Source organism: Mustela nivalis, assembly GCF_964662115.1.
Source record: "Mustela nivalis genome assembly, chromosome: 7".
In the NCBI taxonomy this organism is placed as follows: Eukaryota; Metazoa; Chordata; class Mammalia; order Carnivora; family Mustelidae; genus Mustela; species Mustela nivalis.
The window spans coordinates 19,394,858-19,422,151 of NC_139026.1; the positions used below are offsets into that span (position 1 = coordinate 19,394,858).

General features: G+C 38.8%; 1 protein-coding gene across 7 annotated transcripts in view; it reads right to left on the bottom strand.

Annotated features, from left to right (window-relative positions):
- Positions 1–27,294, bottom strand: part of ANO4 (anoctamin 4) — a 461,396-nt gene that overhangs the window by 39,431 nt on the left and 394,671 nt on the right. For all 7 annotated transcript variants that reach the window (XM_082739159.1, XM_082739158.1, XM_082739160.1 and 4 more), the window contains 8 exons: positions 19,175–19,257; positions 16,631–16,771; positions 13,324–13,488; positions 7,152–7,188; positions 4,745–4,856; positions 3,712–3,769; positions 3,476–3,573; positions 1,594–1,736 (listed from right to left, as the gene is read on the bottom strand). In XM_082739159.1, the coding sequence (XP_082595285.1) occupies positions 1,594–1,736; positions 3,476–3,573; positions 3,712–3,769; positions 4,745–4,856; positions 7,152–7,188; positions 13,324–13,488; positions 16,631–16,771; positions 19,175–19,257 (837 nt within the window). The remainder of the gene's footprint in view (positions 1–1,593; positions 1,737–3,475; positions 3,574–3,711; positions 3,770–4,744; positions 4,857–7,151; positions 7,189–13,323; positions 13,489–16,630; positions 16,772–19,174; positions 19,258–27,294) is intronic.

A 27,294-nucleotide genomic window follows, 5' to 3' on the forward strand; every position in this document is an offset into this window, starting at 1 on the left:
CAAAATTCTCACCTATATAGATTGGTAAATATGTAAAAATTTATTGATCTGAACACTTATTTATATACTTTCTGCACTATCATATTGCAATGATTACATTAAAAATTAAATAACAAAGCAGGGAAATCATTAAGAAAATAAAATGAGAAGAATGAAAGGAAACAGGATTCACTAGTCTGCTTGTGATGTTTCTAAGATTTGTTTCTTGCTGCAGATACTGCAGTATTTGGAGCACTACTCATTCTAACCACATAAAAACTTCTTTTCAAGCACTCAATATACCAACATTATTGTTCATTTCCTTCTTTATGGGAGAAAAGTCCATTAAGAGACCTCAAAATGGTTAGTTCTCTTAATGAATTCCCTTTATTAAGTTTTATTATTAATGTCTACATTGATTTTTTCCTCTAAGTTATATTATCCTGCCATTCTATAATTGAAACTCCAAAAACAACAGTAGATACTTAAGATATAAGCAATCTAAGAACATTAAGCATCAATTCTACTACTCCTTTAATTTTCAGATTTTTCCCAGAAAGAACTGTTTCTTTCAGAAGTAATGCATCTTGCTCATCCCTACCCCACTTTTACCCCAATGTTAAAGAGCTTAAACATAATTGAAAGAAAAAAAGAACAGCAACCCATATACACTCAATATATCTGTTAAGCAAATTTGTTAACTTTTCTCCCCTGGGAGATAAGAACAGGAAAATAATAACGATAATACAAATAACATGTACCAAGTGTATCCTATGAGCCCAGTCATTGTTCTAAACCCTTTCCATTGATTAAATCATTTACTCCACACAAGGACCTTATGAAGTGGTTACTCTCATTATTTTCCCTACTTTAGAGGTGAAAAATTGAGACAGGGATTAACTGTCCAAGTTTCATAGTTAATAAGTGATAGGGCTAGGATTTGAACCCAGGTAATCTGGTTCCATAGCCCATGCTCTTGAATACATGTTTGGGTACATGTACAACATACAAGATAAATAACTTGGGTTTGATTAATAGACAAATTTAAGTCCTTGAATGTAAGTGGAGTATAGCTTAAGCATTCCCAGCTTCCTGCCATCCTCCCCAAGAGAAATGGCTGTTCCCCTGCTCCCCTCTACTGATGCATCCTGCAGCATCGAGGGCACTTTATATCTCTGGCTTTCCCCCACTAGCTCATGTACTCTTTGAAAGCTGGGACTGTGCCTTATTCCTTCTTGTAGCTCTTGTGGCAAGCATAGCATCTGCCTGGACATAACATGGCTCAATATATGTCTGCTAAATGAGGGAATCAATCATGCCATGGTAACTCCCTTTTCTTTGGTTCACCAAGTTTTCCAAATCATTTTTGTTTCCTGGTGATTGATTACAAGGGAAAGGGCACAATGTCATGAAGAGTTCAAAGTGCCTAGGCTTTTGACACCATCTCTATGGACTGAGCTTCTTAAAGCAAGAAACTCCCCTCCTCTCCATTCGGCTGGAGAATTCTCCCACATGGCTGGCCTCAATGATAGAGGATGCCTGTCTAGCTGAATATAGCTTGAGTTCTAGAATTGGCATTTAGAATTAATAGGATTAAATAGGATATTTGCATACTCATTTCTAAGTATTCGTCGAAGAGTCCATAGGCATTCATGGGCTGAAGGTTGTAGTCCTTTTCCCACTGTGGGAAACTTATTTTTCTTTCGGGTCCACGTTCTTGTCGTACTTTTCTTCTGGTCCACCAATTCTGAATTAACCTGCACAACAAGATCAATTCCTTTAAAAAAAATATATGACTGTTCATAAGACTTAAGCAATAAGACAGACTTCAAATACAGAACCATAATTTAAAAACATTTAGGATCAGCTGCCAAGGAAATAAAACCTTGGATTAGCAAGATCGTATCAATGGCTGTACTTCATGCATTTGCACTTGCAAATGAACAGAATGACTTTTTAACTATTCATGAAATTATCTCATGTTCTGTGTTGCCTCAGAGGGTAGGATGGAGGACAACATCTATAAACTTTTCCTCTAGCGCCAAGGCAACACCCAGACCACAGAGTAGAGGAAGGTTTGGCTTAGCTGACTTAATTTAGGATGCATGGGCAATCTTAATCATGTGAGTGCTGGCCTACATATTCTGAGGGCCTGGAAGCTCTACAGATCCATTAAATGCTTCCCCTCTTAGCACACGGAAGCTTGCACATCCACAACTGGACTTGCCTGCTTTTAGCTTGAGCTCAACAGGGACTCTGATTCCCAGTAAAATACATCTCACACTGATGAGATTAGCACATTAATCCTTAGTAATGGTCAGGAGTGCATCTTGTGAAATGGAACAGGATTGAGAAAGTGGGGGCAAGGACCAGGTCTGTGTGCTATAGGGGACAAGGAAAAATGGAGGGGTATCCAAGAGTAGACATGCCAGAAAAACCCAAAAACAAATGGCAAAATAAGGAAATAATGGGATGGGTATAAAAAAATAAACGACCTACTTTGCAGTTTTGCTCTCTGTCCATACTACTAGAAGATAAAATATAGTTCTGTTGATGTCTGACATTTTGATAAATTATGGTTTATACTTTAAAGTAGCATATAATGCTGCTAATTTTTAAATTTTATGCATTTAAAAAAGTTTCGCAGACAACATCAAGCACTTGGAATAAGTTTTCTAAAAATCTAAGGATAGAAAATTACTGGCCTAGGTTCCGACTAAGAGCCAAGAAGTGACTTTTTCGAAGTGATCCGAGTTCTAGCTAATCATTCTGGCTGAGTGGTCCTCCTTGAAACCTGGAGTTCTCTATAGAGACAGCAAGCTGACATGGAAATCAGTAGGTAGGGAATTAAAGCAGAAATAGAAGTTGTTGATTTATGTTCCTTTAAAACTTAACTGACCAGAGCTGAGCAAACATAGCAGAATTCAAGGATATTCTTACAAAAGTGATGGAAGTTTTTGTCTATTGTCATCAACATCTACTATTACCATCAGGTGATCCTATTTTTACTTGTCAAGATATATTGACTTAGAAATATTCCAGTTTCTTTCCTGCATCCCTAAACTTTTCTCTTTTCCAGAAGTTCCTTTTCTATACAGTTTGAAATTAAGGTAGTTTGAAAAAATTACCATTCCTGATTTACCATGGGGGTGGGGGAGTAGAGTTCTAGTTAATGAGTCATAACTGGTGAGAGCCTTGAAATGCTACAGCATTAGGGTCAGAAGCATTATTTAAAGGAGCTGCAAGCAAGTGTTCAATGTTTAGGGCCCCACAGAGACTTTTTAAAGAATATTCACGATCATTCACACTTCTTGTACTAAATCTCCTAAGAGCCAATGTTTATTACTTTCATGACTGCCTTTGAATAACTGAGCATGAACACTTAGCTCCAGGTATCAGCACGGCTGAGTCTGCACTGCTTATCTTACTTGCCACACCTAGAAAAGTCAATAATGAGCAATGCTCCCACTCAACTGTAGAAATCTAAGGTACTTACGGGTAGCCAAGTTCCATGAAATTATTCCATGTCTGCTTTAGCACCATTATAATACCCATTTGCATACAGAGATCAATAAGGCATCCACTAGGATGGCACTGCGAGGTAAGCAAACATAGAAATTCCAGAATCAGTGGCAGGGAAGAAAGAGTGTTTGGTTTCTAATCTGCACAAAGTTGCCCTAGGCTATTTAATATAAGACTGTAGGAAATAAGGAGTGATGGAAGAATACAGACCTCTTCTAGTCTCCACCTGTTTATCAGTCTCAAGTAGGCACCTGGGTGTCCTGTAAATCTTCAACACACAGAAAAACAAACCATTAGCACCCTATAGGTCTAAGCTTTTTGTGATTATTGTGTTCAGCTTAGCACATGTCCAATGAAAATTACTGGTACACTCAGGTCTGAGAGAATTAGGAAATTCTCCAGAGCTGCCATGACTGCAACTTCTAGAATTTTCCAGGAATATGTCCTTTCTGGACTGTCTGGCTGCTGACCACAGAGGCCAGCTCTTGCTGCTCTGTGTGACTTTGAACATTTTCTGCTAAATATCAATCACTCTGGCCTATATAACAAACAGCATGTTGGATTGAAACAGGTTCTGATCTTTTTGAATAGAAGCTTAATTTGAAAAAAAAAAAGAGCTTTACTGTTTGACTAGAATTCCACACTGAAGTAGCTCGATACTGAGAAGTGCTACATCCATCCCACCCAAATCCAACACTCACCCGTCTCTGGTTTTTCTCTCTTCAGAGACTACTTCCTGGCACAAGAGAGTTCATAGGACAGGACTACTTAACACAGGAGCCTTTGCAAATCCTTGTAACTGAAATTGTCCACTCTTCTCTGGCATCCTACGTCACCCCCTCTCCCGTTTGGATGTCCTTCCCTCTTCTATGAAGGTGGGCATCCAGGACACGCTGCAGATCCCCCTCTCCACCCTCTCTACCACCTCTTAGGTCAACTGCTCATAAAAGTGTGAGATCTGGGGGCCTGACTCAGGTGCGGATGGAGCCCACAAGTTTTAAATCCATCCTTCACTTGTGCCAATGTTTTTCCTCTATGTACCTTAGCAAGAAAAGGCACACAGGTAACTTTTGAGTGCAGTGACCATTCCCTAGGAAGGGAACAGGAAAGGAAAGGAGTGGTCTAATCTCTTTCTACTCTTTGTATAAATTACTCTAAAGGAGGTGCTTCTCTGTCACCCTGGTCAGTGACCTCTGAGTGCTCTATCCCTGGCCTGCAGAAGTAGAGAGATCAGGTCCTTTACCTTCCAAGGAAAAATGCGATGTAAAATGTGGAACTGTTCAGATTGACAAACTGAAAAAGAAACATTTTCAGGGTGAAGCTGTTCTCCCACTCGGACTCTGTGCGAGGCTGTTCTGTGGACAAAAAGGGAGTAGAGTTTGAGAGGTTGCCTTTGACCCCTTCTTAACTCCCTCTGCCCTACTCCCTATACACACAGGATAGGAGCGGAGGTGCCCTGAGAAGGCTTCAGGAGACCCCAGTTTTCCTATAGATGGTGGATGATGGAATAGACCACCTCAAGCTTGCAGACCAGCCCAACCAGGGTGTGGTGGGAAGGAGCTACTGACCTATCTGAGGGGATGGAATATCCAGGTTGTTCTGCTGTGACAGGACGCACAGAGAGCCTGGAGGAGAGAAAGCTAGGGCTGGAGGAGCTTCGTTCCCTTCTGCTCTTAGTTTCTGTCTGTGGGGTAGGGTGTGGAGTCAGGTCCCCTCCCATTTCCTAATTAATTCCTTGTTCTTCAATTCTATTGTGAAATGCCAGGTGCTTCTGCACGAGAGAGAGTCAGACCCCCTCCCCTCTCAGAATGCTGTGAGTATCTGACTTCTTTGCTTGTCACCCTCATGCATCATTTTTCTTTCTCATGGACAAATACCAAGGAGATGACCTCATTTTAGAGTTTTAACCTATATCACCATTTACATCTTACAGTGTTCTGACCTCAGTCAGGTGCCAATTCTCATCTCCTTATATTTGACTTCCATAAAGCAAGTGCTCTTTGGACACTGTGATATGAATCAAAATATGAATCAGACTTCCATCTTGACATCTCATATCAAATGCACCTATCCTTCCCTAGGAGCTGCATCCTCATCCCAAGTAATGTCAATGAGAATATGTTTAATTCCATTGTACTTTCTATGTTTCCATAGTCCCTGCTTCCAATTGCTCTTTGCCATTTCACTCCATCAATTCCTTTTCCCCTAATTCCTCAAAATGCTTGCTGAGGGCATATCTGAGAAGGGGGAGGAGAATCATATTTAGCAAGGCTGTACCGCTGTTGAGGAAAGAGAAGACAAAGGATTTAAAAGGGTTTTTATCTTTACTTCACTTCTGCTCCTGAACTATTGGTTACATAGGAAGGTCTCCCAGGTTGTTAGCCAGCTGGGTGGGTGCCCAGGTGTCCCAACCACAGAAGGGCCAGGGCTGTATCTCCCTGGCGTCTTTGCCAGCCTGGATCAAGGGGCCACTGGACACAATCTGCCAATGTACCTACCTCTTTAGTGGATATAAACTTCTTTCTATGTTTCTGGGCTAAGGGTGGTAATGATGGAGGATTTTAATGACATTAAAGGAGATATACCAGGTATCTAACTCTGTATCTGGCACATAGGAAGGCTCAATAAATGTCATCTTGTATTATAATGATTATAAATAAAAGCACTTTTTTGATCCCTCCCGACAAGCTACATATGGGAAAGTGCTAAAATAGGTTTATATGTGGGAGTATGTAATTTTCTTAAATTGCATAGAGTAAAATGACCAATGTTTCATTAATAAAATTGGGACAATTTCTTTATCTTGAAAACATGGAAAATGTACAGTGTACAGACCAGATTGGTCTGTTTTATGGATTCAGAGAAATGTCACCTTTAAGGGTGATTTATCCAGATGATTGTTATTTCTATAAATATAAGTAATGATTAGACCACCTACATTTGTGGTGGAAGGCCCCCAATCTTCAAAGCAACTCATCTTGCTGTGGTTTAGATACGCCACAAAAGCTTGATACATTTTTAATTAAATAAAAATTGTAAGCAAAGCAAATGAACACTTTTTTTCAATGATTCTGGGCACTTTATCTACTACTTTAATGATGCTATAATTTTTTTGTGCATTAAGAGAAAACCTGTTTCAAATTACATTAGCCCATGATAGGTAATGTTTATGACAGGTTTTAAAGCTTTAAGTAGAAATGACTCCCCTTCACTTACTTGTGGAGCATAAGGAATAACATGAGGATATTAGGAGAAGGAAAGGAGAAGTAAAATGGTGAGGGAGACGAAGCATGAGAGACTGTGGACTACGAGAAACAAACTAAGGCTTTTGGAGGGGAGGGGGATGTGGAGATGGAGCGATCCTGGTGGTAGGTATTAAAGAAGGCCATGTATTGCATGGAGCACTGGTCATGGAGCATAAACAATGAACCTTGGAACACAGAAAAAAATAAAGATGTTTAAAAAACAGAAATGACTCCCCAATTACTAGACATATTTAAAATGCCCTGTTGAAGACAAAGAGCAAATAATTGTATGCAATTCAAAACAAAAAGAATATTTCTCTTCAGCAGGGTTTCGGAAATCAGTCTTTGAAAAGATACTTCCCAAACTGCAATGTTGTGCTATGAAATAAAAAGGGTCTCACTTACCTAAATTTGTCAGAAGAAGTGCAACTTTCTCATAGAGCTGTAAAACAAATTCCATATATTGAATAATAAAGCTGTGGATGCTATAAAATCCATAGTTATAAAGGAAATAGGTAATCAAGTCATGAGTAAAAATAATTTCATTAACCACACATTATTCAACAATGAACACACTGTAAACAAACAGCTGTGTCCTTTCAAGGCAAGAAAGAAAAGCACAAGATCCCATTTTACTATTTTTAAAATCTCACTTCCTATGTTAGAGTAAATAATTGGCAACAAGGCCAGCTGCGACTAATTACTAGCTTGCTAAGTGATGCAGGGCAAATCACAACATTCTTGGACCTTAGCATCTCTAAGACTGATTCTGATGGTAAGATTCTGTAAACTCATTGTTTATGGACTTGCTGTATTTTCTAGATTAGAGCATTCATAAATACTGAGATGATGAAAACTTACTAGGAGCCCTAAGCTTTTGGTATTCTGCTTTTCCATGAGTACATTGGATGCATCCTTAACTCGCCCAGCCATCTGGTAAATGCAGGGTCCTGAGAGGGAAGGGAAAGTGTGTGTGTGTGTGTGTGTGTGTGTGTGTGTGTGTGTGTGTGCATGCACACCCATGTAGGCATATGTATATGGAAGTGCAGAGGCCACAGTTCAGAGCAAACCCAGATCTAGGAGATTCCCGAGAGAGGGCTAAATCGAGGAAAAGAGCAGGTGTCTTCTCTAAAATGAGACAGTAAAATGGAAAGGAAAACTAGGCAAAAGGATTGGAACAACATGAAAATTAAGATCATATTTAAAGTAGTAAAAATGCCCTGGTTAAAGTTCCCCAGGCTGGAATTATGACTTTACCAAGTCAGCAAGCTGTAGAGCTTGGGCACATCACCTCATCTCTTCTTCAGACCACTGTTTTTCTTTTCTGTGACTGAGAATGGGTACTGGACCACTTATCTTGCGGTCCTTCCAAACTTCTGAATTTTCTTATCCAAGACTTCTGCTAAGTACAGAGTTAAGTAAAATACTGATTATATGACTCAAAACTTAGAACAATGACTATAATTTGCTATAATAATATAACTAATATGGCCATAGTATCATATTTTGTGTGCAGAAGCCACAGACTCTTAAGAGTCCAGAGTTAAAAGAGATTGGTGTAATTTTCAATAAGAAATCCAGTGGTATAGCCATACATTTTATCTTAAAAGTACTGGTTAAGTACAGATTAGGACAGATGTTTTAATAAAATATATTTTCCTTTACAAATACACTCTATTATTAAAGTCAGTTATGTGATTTTCAAGGAAAATTAGATTTGACTGAGATCATCTTTCTCAAAATACAATTTTTGACTGTCCAGTTTATCCTTTAGATCTTTCACATTGATATGCTTTTATCCAAGTGGCTCACTTTGCACTTCTGTCTCAAAGGTCTTGGTAGCTGGTGACATGTCCATGTTATCTCGGTTTAGACACCGCAAAAAAAAATGAAACTTAAAAAAGGAACAGCACATTGGGGAGGTATGTGCTTTGGTGAGTGCTGTGAAGTGTGTAAACCTGGCGATTCACATACCTGTACCCCTGGGAAGAAAAATATATGTTTATAAAAAATAAAAAATTAAAAAAAAAAGGAACAGCACAGTAATCAAAATATGATCAATATTAACATTTTGAAAAATAAGGCAAAGTATATGGGGACCCACAGTCAGGACCCATGGCATCTGTGACCATTCTATAAATGTTAAAGATGCAAGGGAATGGACAGTGAAACTTTCAGCAAGATACAAAGAGAAAGGGCACGTAAGCAGAGGGCCTGATGGTCACTGAAAGATCTTCTGATGAGTGGCTTCTGGAAAGTGTCTGATTTCTCATTAGGAAGTTGAGATAGATATCATGGATGGTTTGTTCTGATAAAAGCAGTAGAAAATCTGTTTCCAAACTGGATGCCACAAATTGTGAGAGTTAAAATCTGTAACTGGCAGAAAGTGTTCTGATCTGAAGTATACTTCCAAAGAAGCTCTGAGTACTTCTAATTTGATTTTGTCCACCCAAACAATGTATGGGGGCCTGTTCTGATGCATCCCATGTTCTCTGGTTCACTTCTTTCGGGAATAAGACCCTGTGGTCTTCAGTGTTTAGAGTATAATGAAATATCAGGATGGTTATATCTCCTCTTGGAATGTATTCTTTGTTGGCATCGTTTGTTTCTGACCACCATACTGAGATGTTCCTAGTTCACTAGTGAGGCAGAATGGGATTAAAATAGTACATCAAGGAGCAAGAAAATCCTCCCTATTTATTCCATCTTTGAGGTATTTATTTTTCAAGAAGAAATAAAATGAAAATTAGTAAGCATCCCTTAACCAGTCACTAAGAAGTATCATATTTTGTTGGGGTCCAGAATATTTTTTTTAAAGAGGGACCCATGCTGGGAGCCCAACACAGGACTTGAACTCTCTACCCTAAGATCACGACCTGGCTGAGATCAAGAGTTGGATGCTTCACCAACTGAGCCACCCAGGTTCCCCAGGATGCAGAATTTTTTTTATAAAATATATTGTATTTTATTTTTAGAGTACACACTACATAAGAGTAAATACACAACAAAAACACAACAGAGTAAATAGACATCATAAAATCTGGAAAATAAGCTTATAGGTCTCCTTCTTTAGTTAAGGTTGGACAACTCTAGCAGAATGTCAGAAACAGGGTATGTGATCTATAACAATATTATTAAAAAATTAGAGGCTGTAATGAACAGAAGTTAAAAACCAATCTAGCTCTCAAGGTTTTTAATATTCAATTAATGGAAAGTATTAATGATTCATGTCTAAATGATGACTTTATTTTTGCAAGACAAGTATGGCCAGAATTTTAAGTAGTTGGAAATAATTTATGTAGCTATAAAAAATGTATATTGTAGGGTCATGAAAATACCTTAAATTGAGTAATTTCAGAAGTCATTAGCTAGTTTAGTTCTGAACTGGTCAAAGCTACCTCATAGTTATTAGTCTGTCATCTGTTATTTATGTGTTATTTGCCTAAGGACTTACTTTTTTATTTTTTGGATATTCTGATGTAAATCTTTCCAAACTATATTACATACTCAGTTGCCTTTGTAATGGAACCTGTAAGGCCTCAGGGCATAAGACAGGACTAGGAATGTGTTTGCTGGGATGGGGATGTCATGGGCATTGCTTCCTGCACAGTAGCGTCTTGGATGGTGCTGCTTTGAAAGTTCTTACATGTGTTTCTTATTTTCTTTTCTTTCCCTTGCTATGGTTTATCAGTTCCTTCTCTTGCAAGAATTCTTGCCTTAGTGACCTTCTGTTTTTCTAGTCTGATGTTGATGAGAAATCAGAACAGCAAAGGTGTTTACATGTACCTAAAATAAATGAAAATACTCATTAAGGGCCTTCTTGAAAATAATACGTTAGCTTTAGTGTGTAGACTCTACATTATCCATTTTGGTCACTCTGAAATGCCTGTTAGATAAAGCATAGAAATGCCTAGTAGTCTAGTTCCCAGCACATAGTAGGTGTCCATAACTATATAGTTTGCAATGTCCATAACTATATAGTTTCCCCACTCCCTATGCTACCTTCTTCATTTTTAGTTTATTTTCTCTTTTCTTGGCTGTGTCTCGTGAAGTAGAGATTGCTGGATAAGTGATTTCCAGTTCAACAAAGTCTAACTCTGACAATACTGGTATATCTGCTCAAAATATATGAACAACCATATATTTATAGACTCACTGTATGTGAGATGCATAAATTTAATTTTAATATGGCATTTGAGAGAAAAAGGTCATTAATTCATTGCAAACTACCTGGACGCAGACTATTTCACTACTTTGGTTGTTTGGTTAATTTCACCATCAATCACTCCCCCTCCCAATGAATATATTCCACAATTAACTTTGAGAGGAGCTGAGTCCTGGAGTAGAGAGGGCCAGAGGTGCCACATGTCCGCTCTTGCCCTCCACTTGACCACATACTTTTACAGTCATTTCAGGTGGTTAGCAACTGCTTTTGTTTCATTTTTGGAAATTCCGTATTCTGAAACTTTTTTCTAAAATAATAAAGAAGTCCCTGTGTATTTTAGTAATAATGGTAAATAGTAATAGTGGTAATAATAATAAATCAACTATATTTCATTAGTTCAGTGATGACTTGCTCACTTAAGAACCCAAAATGAGGGGCACCTAGATGGCTCAGTGGGTTAAAGTCATGATCCCAGGGTCCTGGGATCAAGGCCCATGTCAGGCTCTCTGCTCAGCGGGAAGCCTGCTTCCCTTCCTCTCTCTCTGCCTGCTTCTCTGCGTACTTGTGATCTCTATCTGTCAAATAAATAAATAACATCTTTTTAAAAAAAAATCCTAAATGAAGTTTTTTATTATTGGGTAGGTTGAATTCTCTTAAGAATCACTCTGAGTTTGTTGGTTATAGAATTTAGGATTATTTAAGGAGCTAGGAATGATAATCCAAACGGATTAAACTGTATTGATAACAACATTAAATTAATTGGCCTTTGGAACACCCTTTTCTAATGATGAGAGAATTTCAGCATTATGGATATTATCATATCCAGATTTAAGATGCAATATAACTAAGTGTGAGGGAACCATAACAGCTACTCCATGTCTATGACTCCACATATATGATCTTATTTATTCCCTGCTACAAATCTCTAATGTCACTATTTTTATGCATAGATTCATCTCAAATCTAGCAATGTCAGCAAATAATACTATTTGTTCTGCAAATAAAAACAATTTACTGAGAGTCTACTATGTGCTAGATCCCATTCCAGACACTGGGAAATAGCGAGTAGAAAACAAATAGACAAAAGTTTCTGCCCTAATGGATCTACATTCCAATGGGGAAGACAGATAATAAAATAACTTAAAAACAGCATATTACATAGTAATAAATACCACAGGGAAAAATAGAGCAGGCAAGGGGACAGGAAGTTGTTAGATGGCAGGAGGCAGTTACGATTCTAAACCTGAGTGACCACAGAAATTTTATATTAGAAAAGTAATCTCTGAACAAAGAAATGAAGGAGGCGAGGGAGGAAGCCATGCAGACCCCATGGGGAGGAATATTCCAGGCAGAGAGAAGAGCAAGTAAAAGTCCCTAGAGTGAGAGCATGCTTGGCACATCCAGGGAACAAAGGGAAGGCCAGGCTGGAGCAGGAGAAATAGGGTGAGTAGGTAGGAGACAGGATCAGAGTTGTCACTGAGGCCAGAAGGAGAGGCCTGGAGGCCACATGAAGATGTGAACTTTTATTCTGAGCAAGAGGAAAGCCACCGGGCATGATGAGTGAACAGGGACAGGAACTCGCTCACCGTAAGCAGATTGCACTAGCTGCTGTGATGAGTCTAAATTGAGGGAGCAAATGAGGCAGCCAAGAGACCAGGTAGGAGGCAATGCAATAACCCAGGTGGGAGCTACTGCGCTCTTGGACCAGGGTGGGACTTGGGGACATGTGAGAAGTGATCAAACTCTGGAAACAGACACTGAGAGAAACAGAGGAGTCAAGGGTAATGCCAAGGTTTTCATCCTGAGCAGTTACCACGGGAGGCAGCTATGGAGGAACTGATTCTGGAGGGGAGAGAAGGGTTTGGATGAGGATGGTGGGAGTAGTCAGTCGGATGTTTGGGGTCAGAGGAGACACCTGGGCTGAAATATAGAACTGAAAATCACCCGAAATTAACACAAGCAACAGGTTCCATCCTGATGTGTGCCTTGCAAGGTTATCTCAAACAATGCTTTGGGTACTGACCACTTTCCTGACATTCAAAATCAAAGAGAAATGGGAACTAACACTGTTGAACTATGTCACAGATTCTAGGTTGGGCCTTTAAAATAATGTTCTTTCTCTACGTTTCCCCAAGGGGTATACACACACTGTTAGCTTACTGGTTAAATAAGGAAACTAAAATTCGGAGAGAGCTAGTGCCTTCCACTGGAGCAAATCCTAGAGCCTGGATTTGACTCAAGCCTTCTCAATCCCCAGACCCGAGTGCATGACCTGCCAGGCAGTTTGCTGCCCAGCCATCTGTGCTGCATGACAGACTCACCGTTCCAAGGTTGGGTCCCTTTAGCAACAGAAGAAAACCACAGTCCACATAGTTTTTACCTATCAGGCTCGTTACCTTATAGTTCACTTACCACATTCAGCAGCATAATAATGCAGAAGTTGATGCACACGGCAGTCCCTGTGGTTGCCACCTGAGAGTTATTCCTGATTAACGCCCACTTAAAGGCAGCAAAAGTGCTGACAGTCACCACCCGGTAAATGACGATCCCAAACACGGCAGCGATCACCACGCAGATCTGGGAGGAAGACGGAAAGCCGGTGAGCACCCACCCTGATGGAATGTCCCAGGAGGAGGGTCCCCACCACTGTAAAATTCCACCATTGGAAAACAAGAAAAGGAAATAAACCAACAGCGGAATGGACTCAAGAAATCATAATAAAATCCCAACTTTTCATTGTGATTAATACTTTCTCTTGCCTGTATTTTCTTTGTTATTCAAATAGAACAACCATAGTGCTTGAAAGCTGATAAACTGTGTAAGCTATGGGGTAATATTTTATTAAGCAGGGTATTTGACTGAGCATTATTATTATGGATATCTTATGATGTCACTCTTCTGTGTAAAACTATTGATTTCTTTTATTCTTAGGATAAAAGCAAAGTCTTCATGGTGGCAAGACTTTCTCCATCTTGTGGAATGACATTTTCCTTTAAGTCTGGGGACTCAAGAACCTCTCTCCTGGCTTCAAACGGGCTAATCTTCAAGACCATTTCCTTTGCCTAAAAGGCTGACCACCCCCCATTCCCATGCCAAACACACACATATGTGTGTATGCACGTGAGCATACACACACACACACACAGAGCCTAGTTAACACCTACTCTTCTTTCACGCCTCAAGAACCACTTCATAACTAAAGCTTTAATGACCCTCAGACTTTGTTACTGCTATATGATACCTGTACTCTTCTTTTAGTATCCAATTTATAATTTCTAACAATTTTTCAGTTTGATTGTTGCCCGTTTCCCCCATTTAGAAAGTATAGTTGATCGTCCCCCTTTTCTATGGGGGATATTTCTAAGGTCCCCAGTAGATACTTGATACCTTGGATACTATCAAACCCTACATAGACTATGGTTTTTCCTATAGATAAATAGCTATGAGAAAGTTTAATTTGCAAATTGGGCACAGTAAGAGACTAACAACAGTAACTGATGATAAAACAGAACAACAATATGATAGAAAGACTGTGTGAATATGGTCTCTCTCCCTCTCAAAATATCTTATTGTATTGTACTCACTCTCCTTGTGATGATGTGAGATGGTAAAATGCCTACATAATGAGATGAAGTGAGGCAGATAGCATAGGTACTGTGATATAGCATTAGGCTACTACTGATTTTCTGATGATATGTCAGAAGGATTGTCTGCTTCCAGCCTGGGGCTGACTGCAGGTACTGAAACTCCAGATAGCAAAACTTCAGATCAAGGGGGGGTGCACTATAATCTCCATCGGGGCTGGTATGGTATCTGTTTTGCTCACCATAGTTTCTATAGTGCCTTAGCATAATTACAGGTGCATAGTAAATGTTCAGCTATTTGTTGCTGAATAAGCCAACTCTGTGATAGGTACATAATCTCTTATTAATCAATTATGGACATTGAACTGAGCTATCTTTCTCTGAAGATTTCATGGTATGTGATGAGAACTCAACATGTCTTCTATCTATTGGCAATATGAGACCCCAACATGTTTGTGTCTTTCATTAGATGATTCACTATATCAGAGTAAAGACCTTTACCAACTTAGTTATCAAAAACCAAGCTGAGAACCAGCATGCACTCTACTGACTTAGAGATTGCTAGAAGCATTCTTCTGTTTTACACCAACTGCTTTTGGCTTTCTATGAGTGACATGCTCCAAAAGCTTGAGTATAAAGCTTGAGCTGGAACTGGCAAAAATTACAACAACAACAATTGCCTACATCTTAATCCCCATCACTGATGGGGAGATCAGTGAAATCTACACTGACTTTCAGACAGGGTGGCTATGTGGTGGAATGGGCAGCTCACTGGACTCAGAAGTCAGGTCTGGGTCATGGCTCAGCTTCTACCTAGCACTGTGACTGTGGGCACATAGTTTGTGGCTTTGGCTTCCTTTGCTCTAGGTTGCCCATCTGCAGAGTAAGAAAAGCTCACTCTATATCTACAGGTCTTTCAAAAACAAAAAGCAAGACAATAAATGTGAATTCTTATGAAAGTCGAAGCATGACACAATTACTTACAGAGCAGTGTCAGCAGAAAGGTGTGGATTTGAATCTTGGTCTGAGCCAAGACTGGGCATGCTGCCTACCCTTTCATCTCTCCAGTTTCTTTGACTAAAGGGTGGGTAATGTGTCTAGATTTGCCACCATCTTGTCCTTCATAATCTATTGATCTACAACACCTGTTTATACACTCATCATTTGAAAACAGGAAAGGAGAATCGTAACCACCATTTAAGGTTCTAAATATGACATTTCTGAAAAATTTGCATAAGTTTTGTTCGGTGGTTAACAGGGTCAAAGTTGATCATCAAAGACTTCTTTTTAGGAAAACCCAAAAACCCAGGTTCAAGGTAGTGTTTTCCAAACTGACATAACCATTAGTGAATCTAGAAGTCAATTTTAGGAGGTTATGGTTGGCATTAAAAAAAACAGACTAAAATAAAACAAAAAAAAAAATCAGAGTATTGCATATTGCAAAGATGAGCATTGTTTCAGTTACTCTGTTTAGTTTTTTTAAATTTTTTAAAATTTTTTTAATTTTTAATTTTTTTTAATAAACATATATTTTTATCCCCCAGGGTACAGGTCTATGAATCGCCAGGTTTACACACTTCACAGCACTCACCATAGCACATACCCTCCCCAATGTCCATAACCCCACCTTCCTTCTCCCAACCCCCCTCCCCCCAGCAACCCTCAGTTTGTTTTGTGAGATTAAGAGTCACTTATGGTTTGTCTCCATCCCAATCCCATCTTGTTTCATTGATTCTTCTCCTACATCTCCTGGCATTGGGTTATGACAGAGAATGTAGTTCTTATATGGGCATGGTGAGCAAAAGGTTTGAAAAACACTACTGCAGGTCCTATCTCAACTCTTACTTCCTTTCAGCAAGGCACAGAGAGGCAAGCAGAAAGAACTGGAGCTCTTGGCTGTTTCCTGGCTCATCCTGAACAAGCCCCTTACCCTTCTAAAGTCTCAGTGGCTCCATTTGGAACACGGGACAGCAGTACTATCTCTAACTATCTCAGAGAGTCTTTGTGAGGAGTAAATAAAAGAATGTGTAAAAATGTTTTGTAAAATTATGCAAATACCCGATATAATTATTGTTGATACCGTGCTACAAGTTTGTACTTTATGAAACAAAGAGTTTTGTAGAAAAGTTTCAAACCATAAAAAATATCCCAGATGCAGAAACAATAAGTCGGCTGCATTTATCTGCAAATGCTTGATATGGTTCTGGCTTTCCTGAAATAGGATTCATTCGCTCTTTCTTGGAGTACTTCGCTTCGAACTGGGGCCGTATTTCTTCCTGAAGAACAGACAGACACATTTTTTTTTAAGCACTGGAGAAATACATACACACAATAAAAGGACATTTTTTTTTTACTCTATTATAAACTGAATCAACAGCTACCATACTAATCAATCAGTGAGGTGGGCTCAGAGAGCCAGGTTTAAATGTCTGGGCATTAGCAAACTGAAGAAAATCTAAAGGGTAATGATTCAGACTTATTATCACCAAGGCGGTATAATTTAGACTAGTAGTTAAGTGTCTATGTTATCTTATTAAACTGTGCTTAACAAAGAGAATGAGAAAAGGGACCGACTCTACTATTCTAAGCAGTTTGAAATAACTACTAAACTTTTACTTTATTGGCAGGGAATGTAAAGGGCAAAGAAAGTTTCTGAACAGCAAAATGTCTAGAATTCATGTTGTGAGTTATAATGACAAATATAATTCTTAGTTTTCTCCTACAATTAAATTTTTTTTAATTGAGGCAGCCAGAAATATGGTAAACCTATTTTTTAATAAGCTCCTGTAAGAGTCATTCGCCTTTATCCAGTAGATTTTAAATGTACTACTCATTATTAAAAACCAGGTAAACATCTTTCAAATCCAGCTAAAATCAAGGCAGCTCTAATTCTAAATCAAGCTGAGGCTTTGTTTCATTTAGTTGAGCTCCATCTAATGTGAAAAGCTTCTGACTAAAAAGCAATTATGGGATTAGAAACAGGAAATCAGCAAGAGGGTATGCTAAAGTGGTTCTGGTTAATTAAGTACCTATTCTACATGAATGTATTGCAAGAGGAGGGAAAATGAGAGGAAAGTCTGGTGAAATGGAGATTAAGTTAACCCAGGCAGAAACTCAGGGCTCAGATGGAGACACTGACGGAAAGTGAAGAAGCTGACAGAAAACGGGTTCCGGACAATGGGCACAGTTTGGCAGTAGCCTGTGTGTGTAGAAGGAAGGGCAGCCTCACTCCTGCTGCAGAATAAACCCAAGGCTGGACTTCACTTAGTGACAGGTAATGGGGAAGGAGAGAGGGGAGATACAGTAATAAACAGGCTCTGCCTTCTTTCACTTATTTTAGGAAGTGACACTTGAAGATATAAACAGAATAGGACCTGGAATCTTCTGTTTCTTTAGGAAACTCTGAATTTATCAGGCTGTGAGTGTCATCTAAGAGTCGCTGAGTTAATTATCCAGGGATCTGTGGTGAATCAGGAGCTAGGCCTATGTTTCTGCATGTTAAGGGCTAAATTGTGTCTCCCCCTCCCCCTACAAATTCATTTGTTGAAGTCCTAAGCCAGAGTACCTCAGAGTGTGACTGATTTGGACAGTCTTTACAGAGGTAATTAAGGTCAAATTAAATCATTAGAGTGACCCCTAATATGACTGGCTTTTTATAAAAAATTTAGACATGGACGTGCACAGAGAAATGATGATAGAACACAGAGGGAGCAGACAGCAGTCTACAAGTCCAAGAGAGGAGCCTGCAACAGATCCTGCCCTCACAGCCCTTAGAAAACTGTGCCAATGCCTTGATCTCAGACTTCTAGCCTCCAGAAACATGAGCAACTAATTTCTGTTGTTTAAGGTACCCAGTCTGTGGTTCTTTGTTATGGGAGCCCCAGCAACCTAATACCCTGGATTTTCCATGAAGAAGGCTTGCAGCAAGTTTGGGCTTTTCTGCACAGCTATCCGAGTACCACAGGCTAGAATAAGTGGCATTTAGACCCTTCCACCATGGAGGACATTTGAGGAGTAGTTTCTACTCAGTATTTAAGGACTTGAGGTCATGCATTTGAGCCTTTGCTGCTCTGAGCACTGTCCAGGGTTCTCGAGAGCTCTCAGAAACATTTCCCTGGAATTCTCTCATGACGTTTCCTTCCATATTCCTAGAGCTGTAAGACTAATTAATACTCTCCTGTTAAAGTAAAGAACACTATTTAAGAAAACTAAACAAGGGGAGGTGAATCATGAGAGACTATGGACTCTGAAAAACAATCTGAGGGGTTTGAAGTGGAGGTTGGGGTACCAGGTGGTGGGTATTAGAGAGGGCACGGATTGCATGGAGCACTGGGTGTGGTGAAAAAATAATGATACTGTTATGCTGAAAATAAATAAATGAAAAAAAAAAAAAAAAGAAAACTAAACAAATCTTACTACTAATGCTTCTGATGTCTCCACCTACAAGTGAAATGCTTTACTTAGCCATGGAATCTTAATCCAGTAAGTGATCACAATGTTGTCTCTTCTTTCTTTTATAGTCTGTTCTTTTTCATACTACCTGAAGTTTTTTGCAAACACAGGTATTGACATGCTTTATGAGTAAACCTGGCTTCTGTCACAGAGCAGAGTGATAACTCAAGAGGACTGTATATTCGTTGATTTGCTTTTTGAAAAATTCTGAGGTAAATAATACAAACCTCCTCTTCTTCCCAGTCGATCAGATCCCAGTCATAAGCAATTACAGCTCGCCGTCTTTTCCAGAACTCCAGGAAAACTGTCGCTGGAACAAGAAGAGAAACACAAAGACATTTTTAAATAAAACAATGCTGTTAACTGTCACTGAATAATGAACTCATTGCAGAGAATGACAGTTGTTTGTGTAAGCATCCCTGAATATCAGAATTTCTAGCTAAGCTTCATTTAACAAAGACCTTTTCAGAGAATTACTAAGCTTGTGTCAAACATAATGAAAAATTCGAGATTTCATTTAGAATTAAATTAAGCTGATTTGCAAGTTGAGGCAGAAAAGACTTACAATAACAAAGCTCCTGGGATATAAAAATATAGAAAACTAGGTTACCAACATCTTTCTCATTGATAGAATATTTATTTTTAAAAGTGAGGGGGCGGTAAGGGCAGAAAGGCCAAAATAAAACTTAGCAGTTTCATGTATTTGACTAGCAGAGATGGTCTCCCAAATCTTCTTCCCAACAAATATCTATGTAAAACATATTTTACTATTTCACTGAAAGAAATAATTTTATTATTTTAATATTTTCCCCAAACTATTTCTCTTTTTGTCACATTAAAGGGAAAATCGTGTGCAAATTTTGTTAAGATCCTTTTTTTTTTTTAAGATTTTATTTATTTATTTGACAGAGATCACAAGTAGGCAGAGAGAGAGAGGAGGAAACAGGCTCTCCACGGAGCAGAGAGCCGGATGTGGGGACCCTGGGATCATGACCCGAGCCGAAGGCAGAGGCTTTAACCCACTGAGCCACCCACGCGCCCCATAAGATCCTTTTTTTTTAATGAGGTATGGGGTAGCTGGCTTTCCCACTCAGGGAATTATGGAAGTTTATCCTCATTCAGCCAAAGTAACTTTCTACAGTTCAATTATTATACAAATGACAGAAGGGAAAAGATAATCAAGACATAACCTTGCTGTCTTGGAAGTCACAAGCCAAATGATAGGACGCACAACATATACACATACACGCACACTCAAACTTTGAGGATGACTGCAACAAAAGATATCACAGAAACACCCAGGAGACAGAACTGGTAGATCCATCTCTCCTGGGCCTTGCTATGGTACTTAGACTTACAGAGGCAAGAGTCCAGGGCCGATCTGGTAGGCAGGATTTTCTAAAGCAGGCCTGCTATGTTAACTTTCTGCCTTACCAATTGTCTTTCCATGGGCCCCCGGGACAATTATTATATAAGGTTCTCTGGCCCCCCAAGAAAATGGTGCTTTCTAAAGACTTTCTTTTTTGTTTCCAGAGTCTCCCCTGGCCTTAAATCGACAAAGCAGCTAGCCCTTGAATGTGTGGCTATTCTTCATGAAAAGTCAGAACTGTAGCCTGTGACCTCAGAGAAGCCTGAGGGGGACCATTCTGGGACAGCCTGAGGACACAGGAGAAGCATCCTGTTTGTCTCACTGACTGTTGCTGCTCCCAGCAAGCCCTACCAACCCACTTGTGGGTCTCATTTGAAGGAACTGACTTCTAAAACAGACCAGTGGCTGTCAGAAACATTCCACCACCTTTCTTCTCCCCAGCAGGTGCAGAATCCTACATGAAGGAGAGAGAAGCTCTAACCAATAATTCCCTTTTGTGGCTAATACTCATCTTCCTCCCTTCCAGGACTTGGGAGGATGGGAAGAAATTAGTTCCTTGTTTAATTGCTATTGTCTTGTGTTTTGCATTTGAGGAAGAATCTAATGCTATCTCTAACCATGAGTGAGGATATAATCCAATATAGATTGCCTCCATTCAAGGCAAATATTCAATCCCATACCCTTATTACTTCATGATTTAAATTCCCTTGCTTAAATACTCACAGCCCTGGGAGCCCACTGCACTTTGAATGTGTCTAGTTATATGCTGCCTTACATCACAAATTCACATTTTTCCTACTTGTCTCCTTTGAAGATGGCTTTACATTCATATATATAATTGTCTTCTACCACTAAACCACTCAGTACTATAAGTTTTATTAGAAAGTTATTTCTTGCTGTGGGGAGAGCTGAGATACCCTTCAACAGATGAATGGATAAAGAAGACAATGGAATATTACTCAGACAAGGGAATATTACTCAGCCACCAAAAAAGGACAAATACCCAATTTTTGCATCAACATGGATGGGAGTGGAAAAGATTATGCTGAGTGAAATAAGTCAAACAGAGGAAGTCAATTATATGGTATAACTTACCTGTGGAGCATAAGGAATAACATGGAGGACATTAGGAGAAGAAAAGGAAAAATGAAGGGGAGGTGGAGGTGGAGACAAACCACAAGAGATTGTGGACTCCAAGAAACAAACAGAGGGTTTTAGGGGGGGGGGTGGGGGAATGGGTGAGCCTGGTGGTGGTATTAAGGAGGGCACGTATTGCATGGAGCACTGGGTGTTATACGTAAACAATGAATCTTGGAATATTGCATCAAAAACTAATGATGTGACTAACAACACAATAAAAAAAGTTATTTCTTTCAGGGGTTGATTCTCAAAAGACTTAAAATTCCTAAGGGTTTGGCAAGATTTTCTACTATTTGGAATTCTTTCCACAAGAATTTGGTCTAAAATATCTTTTTCTCAATGTATCAGAAGGTTTAACCTTACTGCCAGCATTCTGAAGTCCTTAGATTCCAATCTATCTATGTAGATAATGCTTTTTTGAAAACAAGGTCTGCCCATATCTGGGTATCAAGGAACCACACCACTTACAGAAAAACCCCCACTACCAGCTCAGGATGCAAGGCTCCTAATGACTCTGCCTGTGTCAAACTCTCTCTGTCCCAACTTGTACCCTAGACTCCAGGCTACCTGGAGTGAGCTGTTGTGTGACTTTCTTACCTTTGTCCACACTATTTCATTGATTTATAGTGTTCTTCCCTATTTGTGTCCATTTGGCCAACTCCTACTCTTGTTTCCAGATTTGGCTCTGTGTGTTCTGCAACCATTCCCTTTGAACCTTCTCTATACCCATGCTGAGTTGTGCAGATACCTCTAGGTCAGTGCTGAGCATAGCATTCAGCACTTAAAAAACAATAGAGAAACTTGATCATTTCTATCACTAGTTGTGGGCTCTTGATAATATGGGCTATATATATTAGCTGTTTTTATCTCCTCAGGGTCTAGCACAATGACTGGTATCCAAGAGGCACAGTAAATGTACAAATGACATGATGTCATGAAAATGAAAGCAATATGGCAAATTATTCTTTTCTTATTTATCTAAATCTTATAAGAAATTAGGGTATAAGTTTGAAAAACATCTAATTATATCTTGTGAATGCTTTATACAGCAGTGTAAAATAATAACAAACATGAAAAATTGAAACTTATTATACTTCTCTTTTGCCTTGCCATAAAATATCACTCTGTTCTTTCTTTTTAGAGAGAGGGATAGAGAAAGAGCACTGGGGAGGGGGAGAGGCAGAGAGATAGAGAGAAAAAAAAATCCAAAGTAGGCTCCACACCCAGCAGAGAGCCCAACACTGGGCTCAATCTCATGATCCTGAGATCATGACCTGACCCAAAATTAAGAGTTGGACATTTAATGGACTGAGCCACCAAGCACTCCAGTATCATTCTAATTATTACTTGGTTGAATGAATCCTGTGACAAGGACTACCTACCTCTAAGATGCATTCTTGCCTTGTTCCACAGTAAAAGGTGGCTGCCCACCTGTACTGTAGTTCTCAGATCCCCTTGCTGTTGGATATATATGGCCCAAGACAGTTCTCACAGTGGAATGTGAACAGGAAAGTGTGATAAATGCCACTTGCCTGTTGATATCTTAAGACAGTGAGGGTGCTTCTTCCACATTCTTTTTACCCTTTTGGATAGATGGAGCCCCAGTAACTCAGCTGATATTATGCAAATGATGTCAAGGCCTGGGAGGATTGCAAACAACTTGTTTGTAGGACTATGAGTCCCTGAATGACCCTGTGTGCAGAGCTATCTCCCAACCTGGAATGCTCACCCCATTTACTCACTGAGACATTGCATGAGGCATGAAGGTGAAAAAACTTACGAGTTACTTCCTTTACCTATTTTAGATAGGGCAATATCAAGTCCTTAGTTTTAAGACAGAGTTTTGTGTGCTCTCTTCTCTCCCCTTTCTACTCTATACTACCCCATACTACTACCTAACCTATGTACAAATGAAGTTCATCCCATGTATTACCATCAGTGCCAAATAGCAAGCCCCTCACAATATTAGTGGAAGCATTGGAAAAATCTGAGACTTGCAATACATGCCCTCCTTAATACCCATGTATTGCATGGAGTACTGGGTGTGGTACATAAGCAATGAATCTTGGAACACTGAAAAAAAAAAAAGATGTCAATAAAAAAAAAAAAAGAAAAGAGAAACCTGAGACTTCTGAATTTAAGTATAAGAAGGGTCAAGGTTAGTGTTCAGGTAGGTTTGTGTTCAAATACCAGGACACCACTGGCTCAGAATCATATGCAGTTGAGAAGATTGTGACATATATCCCATAAAGGACACAAAAAGGACATGACAGAGTGTTCAGCAGGCCATGCTCTACTATCACTTTCTTAAGCAGAACAATTATTGTTAGTTTCAATTTGTAGCTGACTTCTATGTATTTGCCCAAACAACTTCTTATCTTTCTAGTCATAGTTAGATTACATTTTCCAGCCTTTATTACAATTAAATGTCACCACATTTTGATAAATGGAAATTAAGCACAAGTGATGTATGTCAGTTTTGGACTAAAAAAATTAGAAAGTAATTATATCATTCCATGCTTCTTTTCTCCTTTTGAGGGGTGAATGGAGAAGATTCTAAGGATCCAGAAGAGCATAGAGCCACCAAATAAAAGGAACCTGGGTACTTAAATGACCATGTAGAAGGCTAACAACCAGAAATACCTGGTTGGGTTTCATGTGCATGTTTTTTTTTTTATTTTCAAGATTTATTTCTTTATTTGAGAGAGTGTGAGACTATAGGAAGGGAGTTGATGTGGGGCTTGATCCCAGAACTCTGAGATCATGACCTGAGCCAAAACCAGGAGTCAGAAACTTAACCCACTGTGCCACCCCAGGTGCCCCTCATGTGCATGAGTTCTATTAAACATCTAGGTTTGGATTTTTGTGTATTACACAGTTAACTGTATTCATCCTAAATAATATAGGTTTTTTTGAAAGTACAACTATGGTTAACATTTTGCAAACAGAAAGGAAAAACCCACTGAATTACTATTTTTTGTCATCTTCCTAAGGCATTTCAAGAATTTTATGCAGGAAAAAGATCCCCTTTAAGCTGTATAGCTTGGGTTCCATGGCAGCATTGAAATATGGTACTATTTAGTCACTGTATAGTAACAATTTATTACATTTTAGGTACTATGTTTTATTTTTTCAAAAGTCTGTCAAGGTGGGTATTATTTTCATCATCCTATGAATGAAGAATCTGAGGTCCAGAGAAGTCACATGGCTAGTAAATGACAACTGGGATTTGGGCCTAATATACCTTTTATTTATTATTATTATTATTATTATTTTTTGGTGGGGGAGCTTACAACATCAAATTTATTCTCTAGTTCCAGAGGTTAGAAGTTCAAAATCAAGGTTTTGGCAGGGTTAATTCCTACTGGAGGCTCTGAGGGAGACTATCTTCTATGCACTTTTCCCTAACTCCTGGTAGTTGGTAGAAATCTTTGGCATCCCTTGGCTTGCAGAAGCACTCTTCCAATCTCCCTGCCTATCTTCACAAGGCATTCTACTCTGTGATTGTCTGTCTCTCCATTTTCTCTTCTTGTAGGGACACCAGCCACATTGGGAATACAGTATTACATTGTCTTAAATTGATTACATCTTCAAAGACCCTATTTCCAAATAAAGTCACTTCCACAGGTCCTGGAAGCTATGATTAAAACATATCTTTCAGAGGACACAATTCAACCCATAACAGGATTATCTGGGCTATCACAATGACGAGGAGCAAATGGCATTTAGGGTAAGAGCCAGGGGTGCTATCTGCCTTGTAGCTAGAAGGTCACAGTCTAATCTGGGGCCTTTAATTTCTACTGAATAAGGAAGAGATAAAAAGAAAAAGAAAGCTTACTCTTTGAGCCACAAGAGCACTTTGCTTAAACTAGTTATAAAAACCAAAGTACCATACCCCAGGTTATATGTTCCCTGTGAGAACCTGGCATTTATTCTCTATCCTTCCCTTAGATCTATACTTTTCTTTGGAGGCCTGTGGGAATAAATGTGGGCAAAACCTACATTTATTCCCAAAGCTGCTAGGAATACATGCTGCTAATTCTTGCCCTTTGATAACACAATAGGTATTCAAAAGCCTAATTTGATTCTTCATTTGGAAAATTTCTAGCCTGGGAGTCCAGAAAAGAATTGTGTCTAATGCTAGAAAATTAATTATAAAGACATGTTTATTTCTTATTTTTGAAAAAAATCCCAAAGGCTTTTAAAGACCCTATAGGCTTTTTTCCTTAACTTGTCAAAAGATTATGTTCTATTTGTATAAAAATAAGAATTGAGCCAAAAATAAAATGGGCACCATATAGGAAAAGGAAAGGTGATTTTTATTTCAGAAAAGTGTCCTGCTGTCTGATGATTCAAAGTATTTTCAGAAATCTAGTCAACATGATTCTCTTCCTAGGAAATTACACAGTCATTTTTCTCCCAATTCTAATTTCCTTCTTTTAGAAAGTGAAATGAATAATACTAACAGATTTCATTATTTCCGTTCTTCATAACTTTCTGAGAATTTTCATTTGGAGAAGGTACAGGGAAGTTACATAGATGTGCTTCCTAAGAACTTAGAGGAATGAGGTCACCTCCCAAGATTTTTAACTCATAAAATCTACACATAATGAATGAGCTTAGTGAGGAATCACAAACTCAAATGCCAAAACAACCACAGCAGTACAAAACCTAGAAGAGGAAACTGCAAGATAAGGAGTGGTAGGGAAGAGGACCAGTTGGGGAGTATGTACGCAAAATAAAGTGATAGGTATTCTTCAGTTTCCATTGACTGCACTGTGGCCAGATCTTTAAATTATTCAAAAGAAATCATAAAAATATATCTTCGTGAGAACTATCTCAGTGTAAAAATAATAGTTTATTTGCATATTTTTAAATTAGTGAGGAACAGATTATTTTTACTGGTTGCTAACTTGCAACATCTGAGATGGACTTTGGCAATAATAATACAAGTGAATGTAAATGAGTGACGAGAGAGTTTGTGAAACACCCCAAAATGCCAAGATAAAGTTAGTTTCAGGGTCCAAGAAAAAAACAGGAATGTGACTCTATTTTAAGAAGCTGAAGCTTAATTATTAATTTTAGAACCATTCAGGAGAAAGTAAATATATCCAAATAGGGGGTGGCCAATTTGTAACTTAGAAAAAACAAGGTCTAAGAATACAAATTTTGCAGTTTGATCTAATGTAGATTATTAGATGGGCATTTGGACATAAACCAGTCTCTAGGGGTACTCCATGAAATGAAATAAAGATAACTAAGTATTCAGCAGAAAAAAATAGTTCTTGCTCCCTTTTTCCATTCATTTAAGTTATTAATTGCATTCCTTTGTTGTGCTAGGGATTCACTAGCTGCACTGATTTCCAAGCTCAAACAACATATGATGATTAATTTGGCTTCCTAATTATTCTGACATAGGAAGAAGTTGTTCTAGATGGTCATTATAAAATAATATTCTCTATCATATACTTGCATTTTCATATTCTGGATTATGCCCTAATGCTTGCACAGTTTAAAAGAGGTTTCTGTTTGCCCAAGTCCAATTAGCTTTGGGTATTCCAAAAGAGCTTCTGAACTGGAAGAGACACTGTGGATAATGGCAGTTTCCCCAAGTAAACACAATGCTCTGAGACCCTGCCTGAGTGTGCGCTTGCCTTCTATAAAAAGCCATCAAGCTACAGAAGACTGAGGATTCTTGCTTCTACCCATAAGGATTAACTGCTCCAATGTAAAAAAACAACTGTTTTCAGAACTGGACAAGAGATAGTACAGGACTGTGATCCCTGAGAGTAAAGAAATAAGTAACGTGAGCCTTAGGATCACACCATCTCATTATTT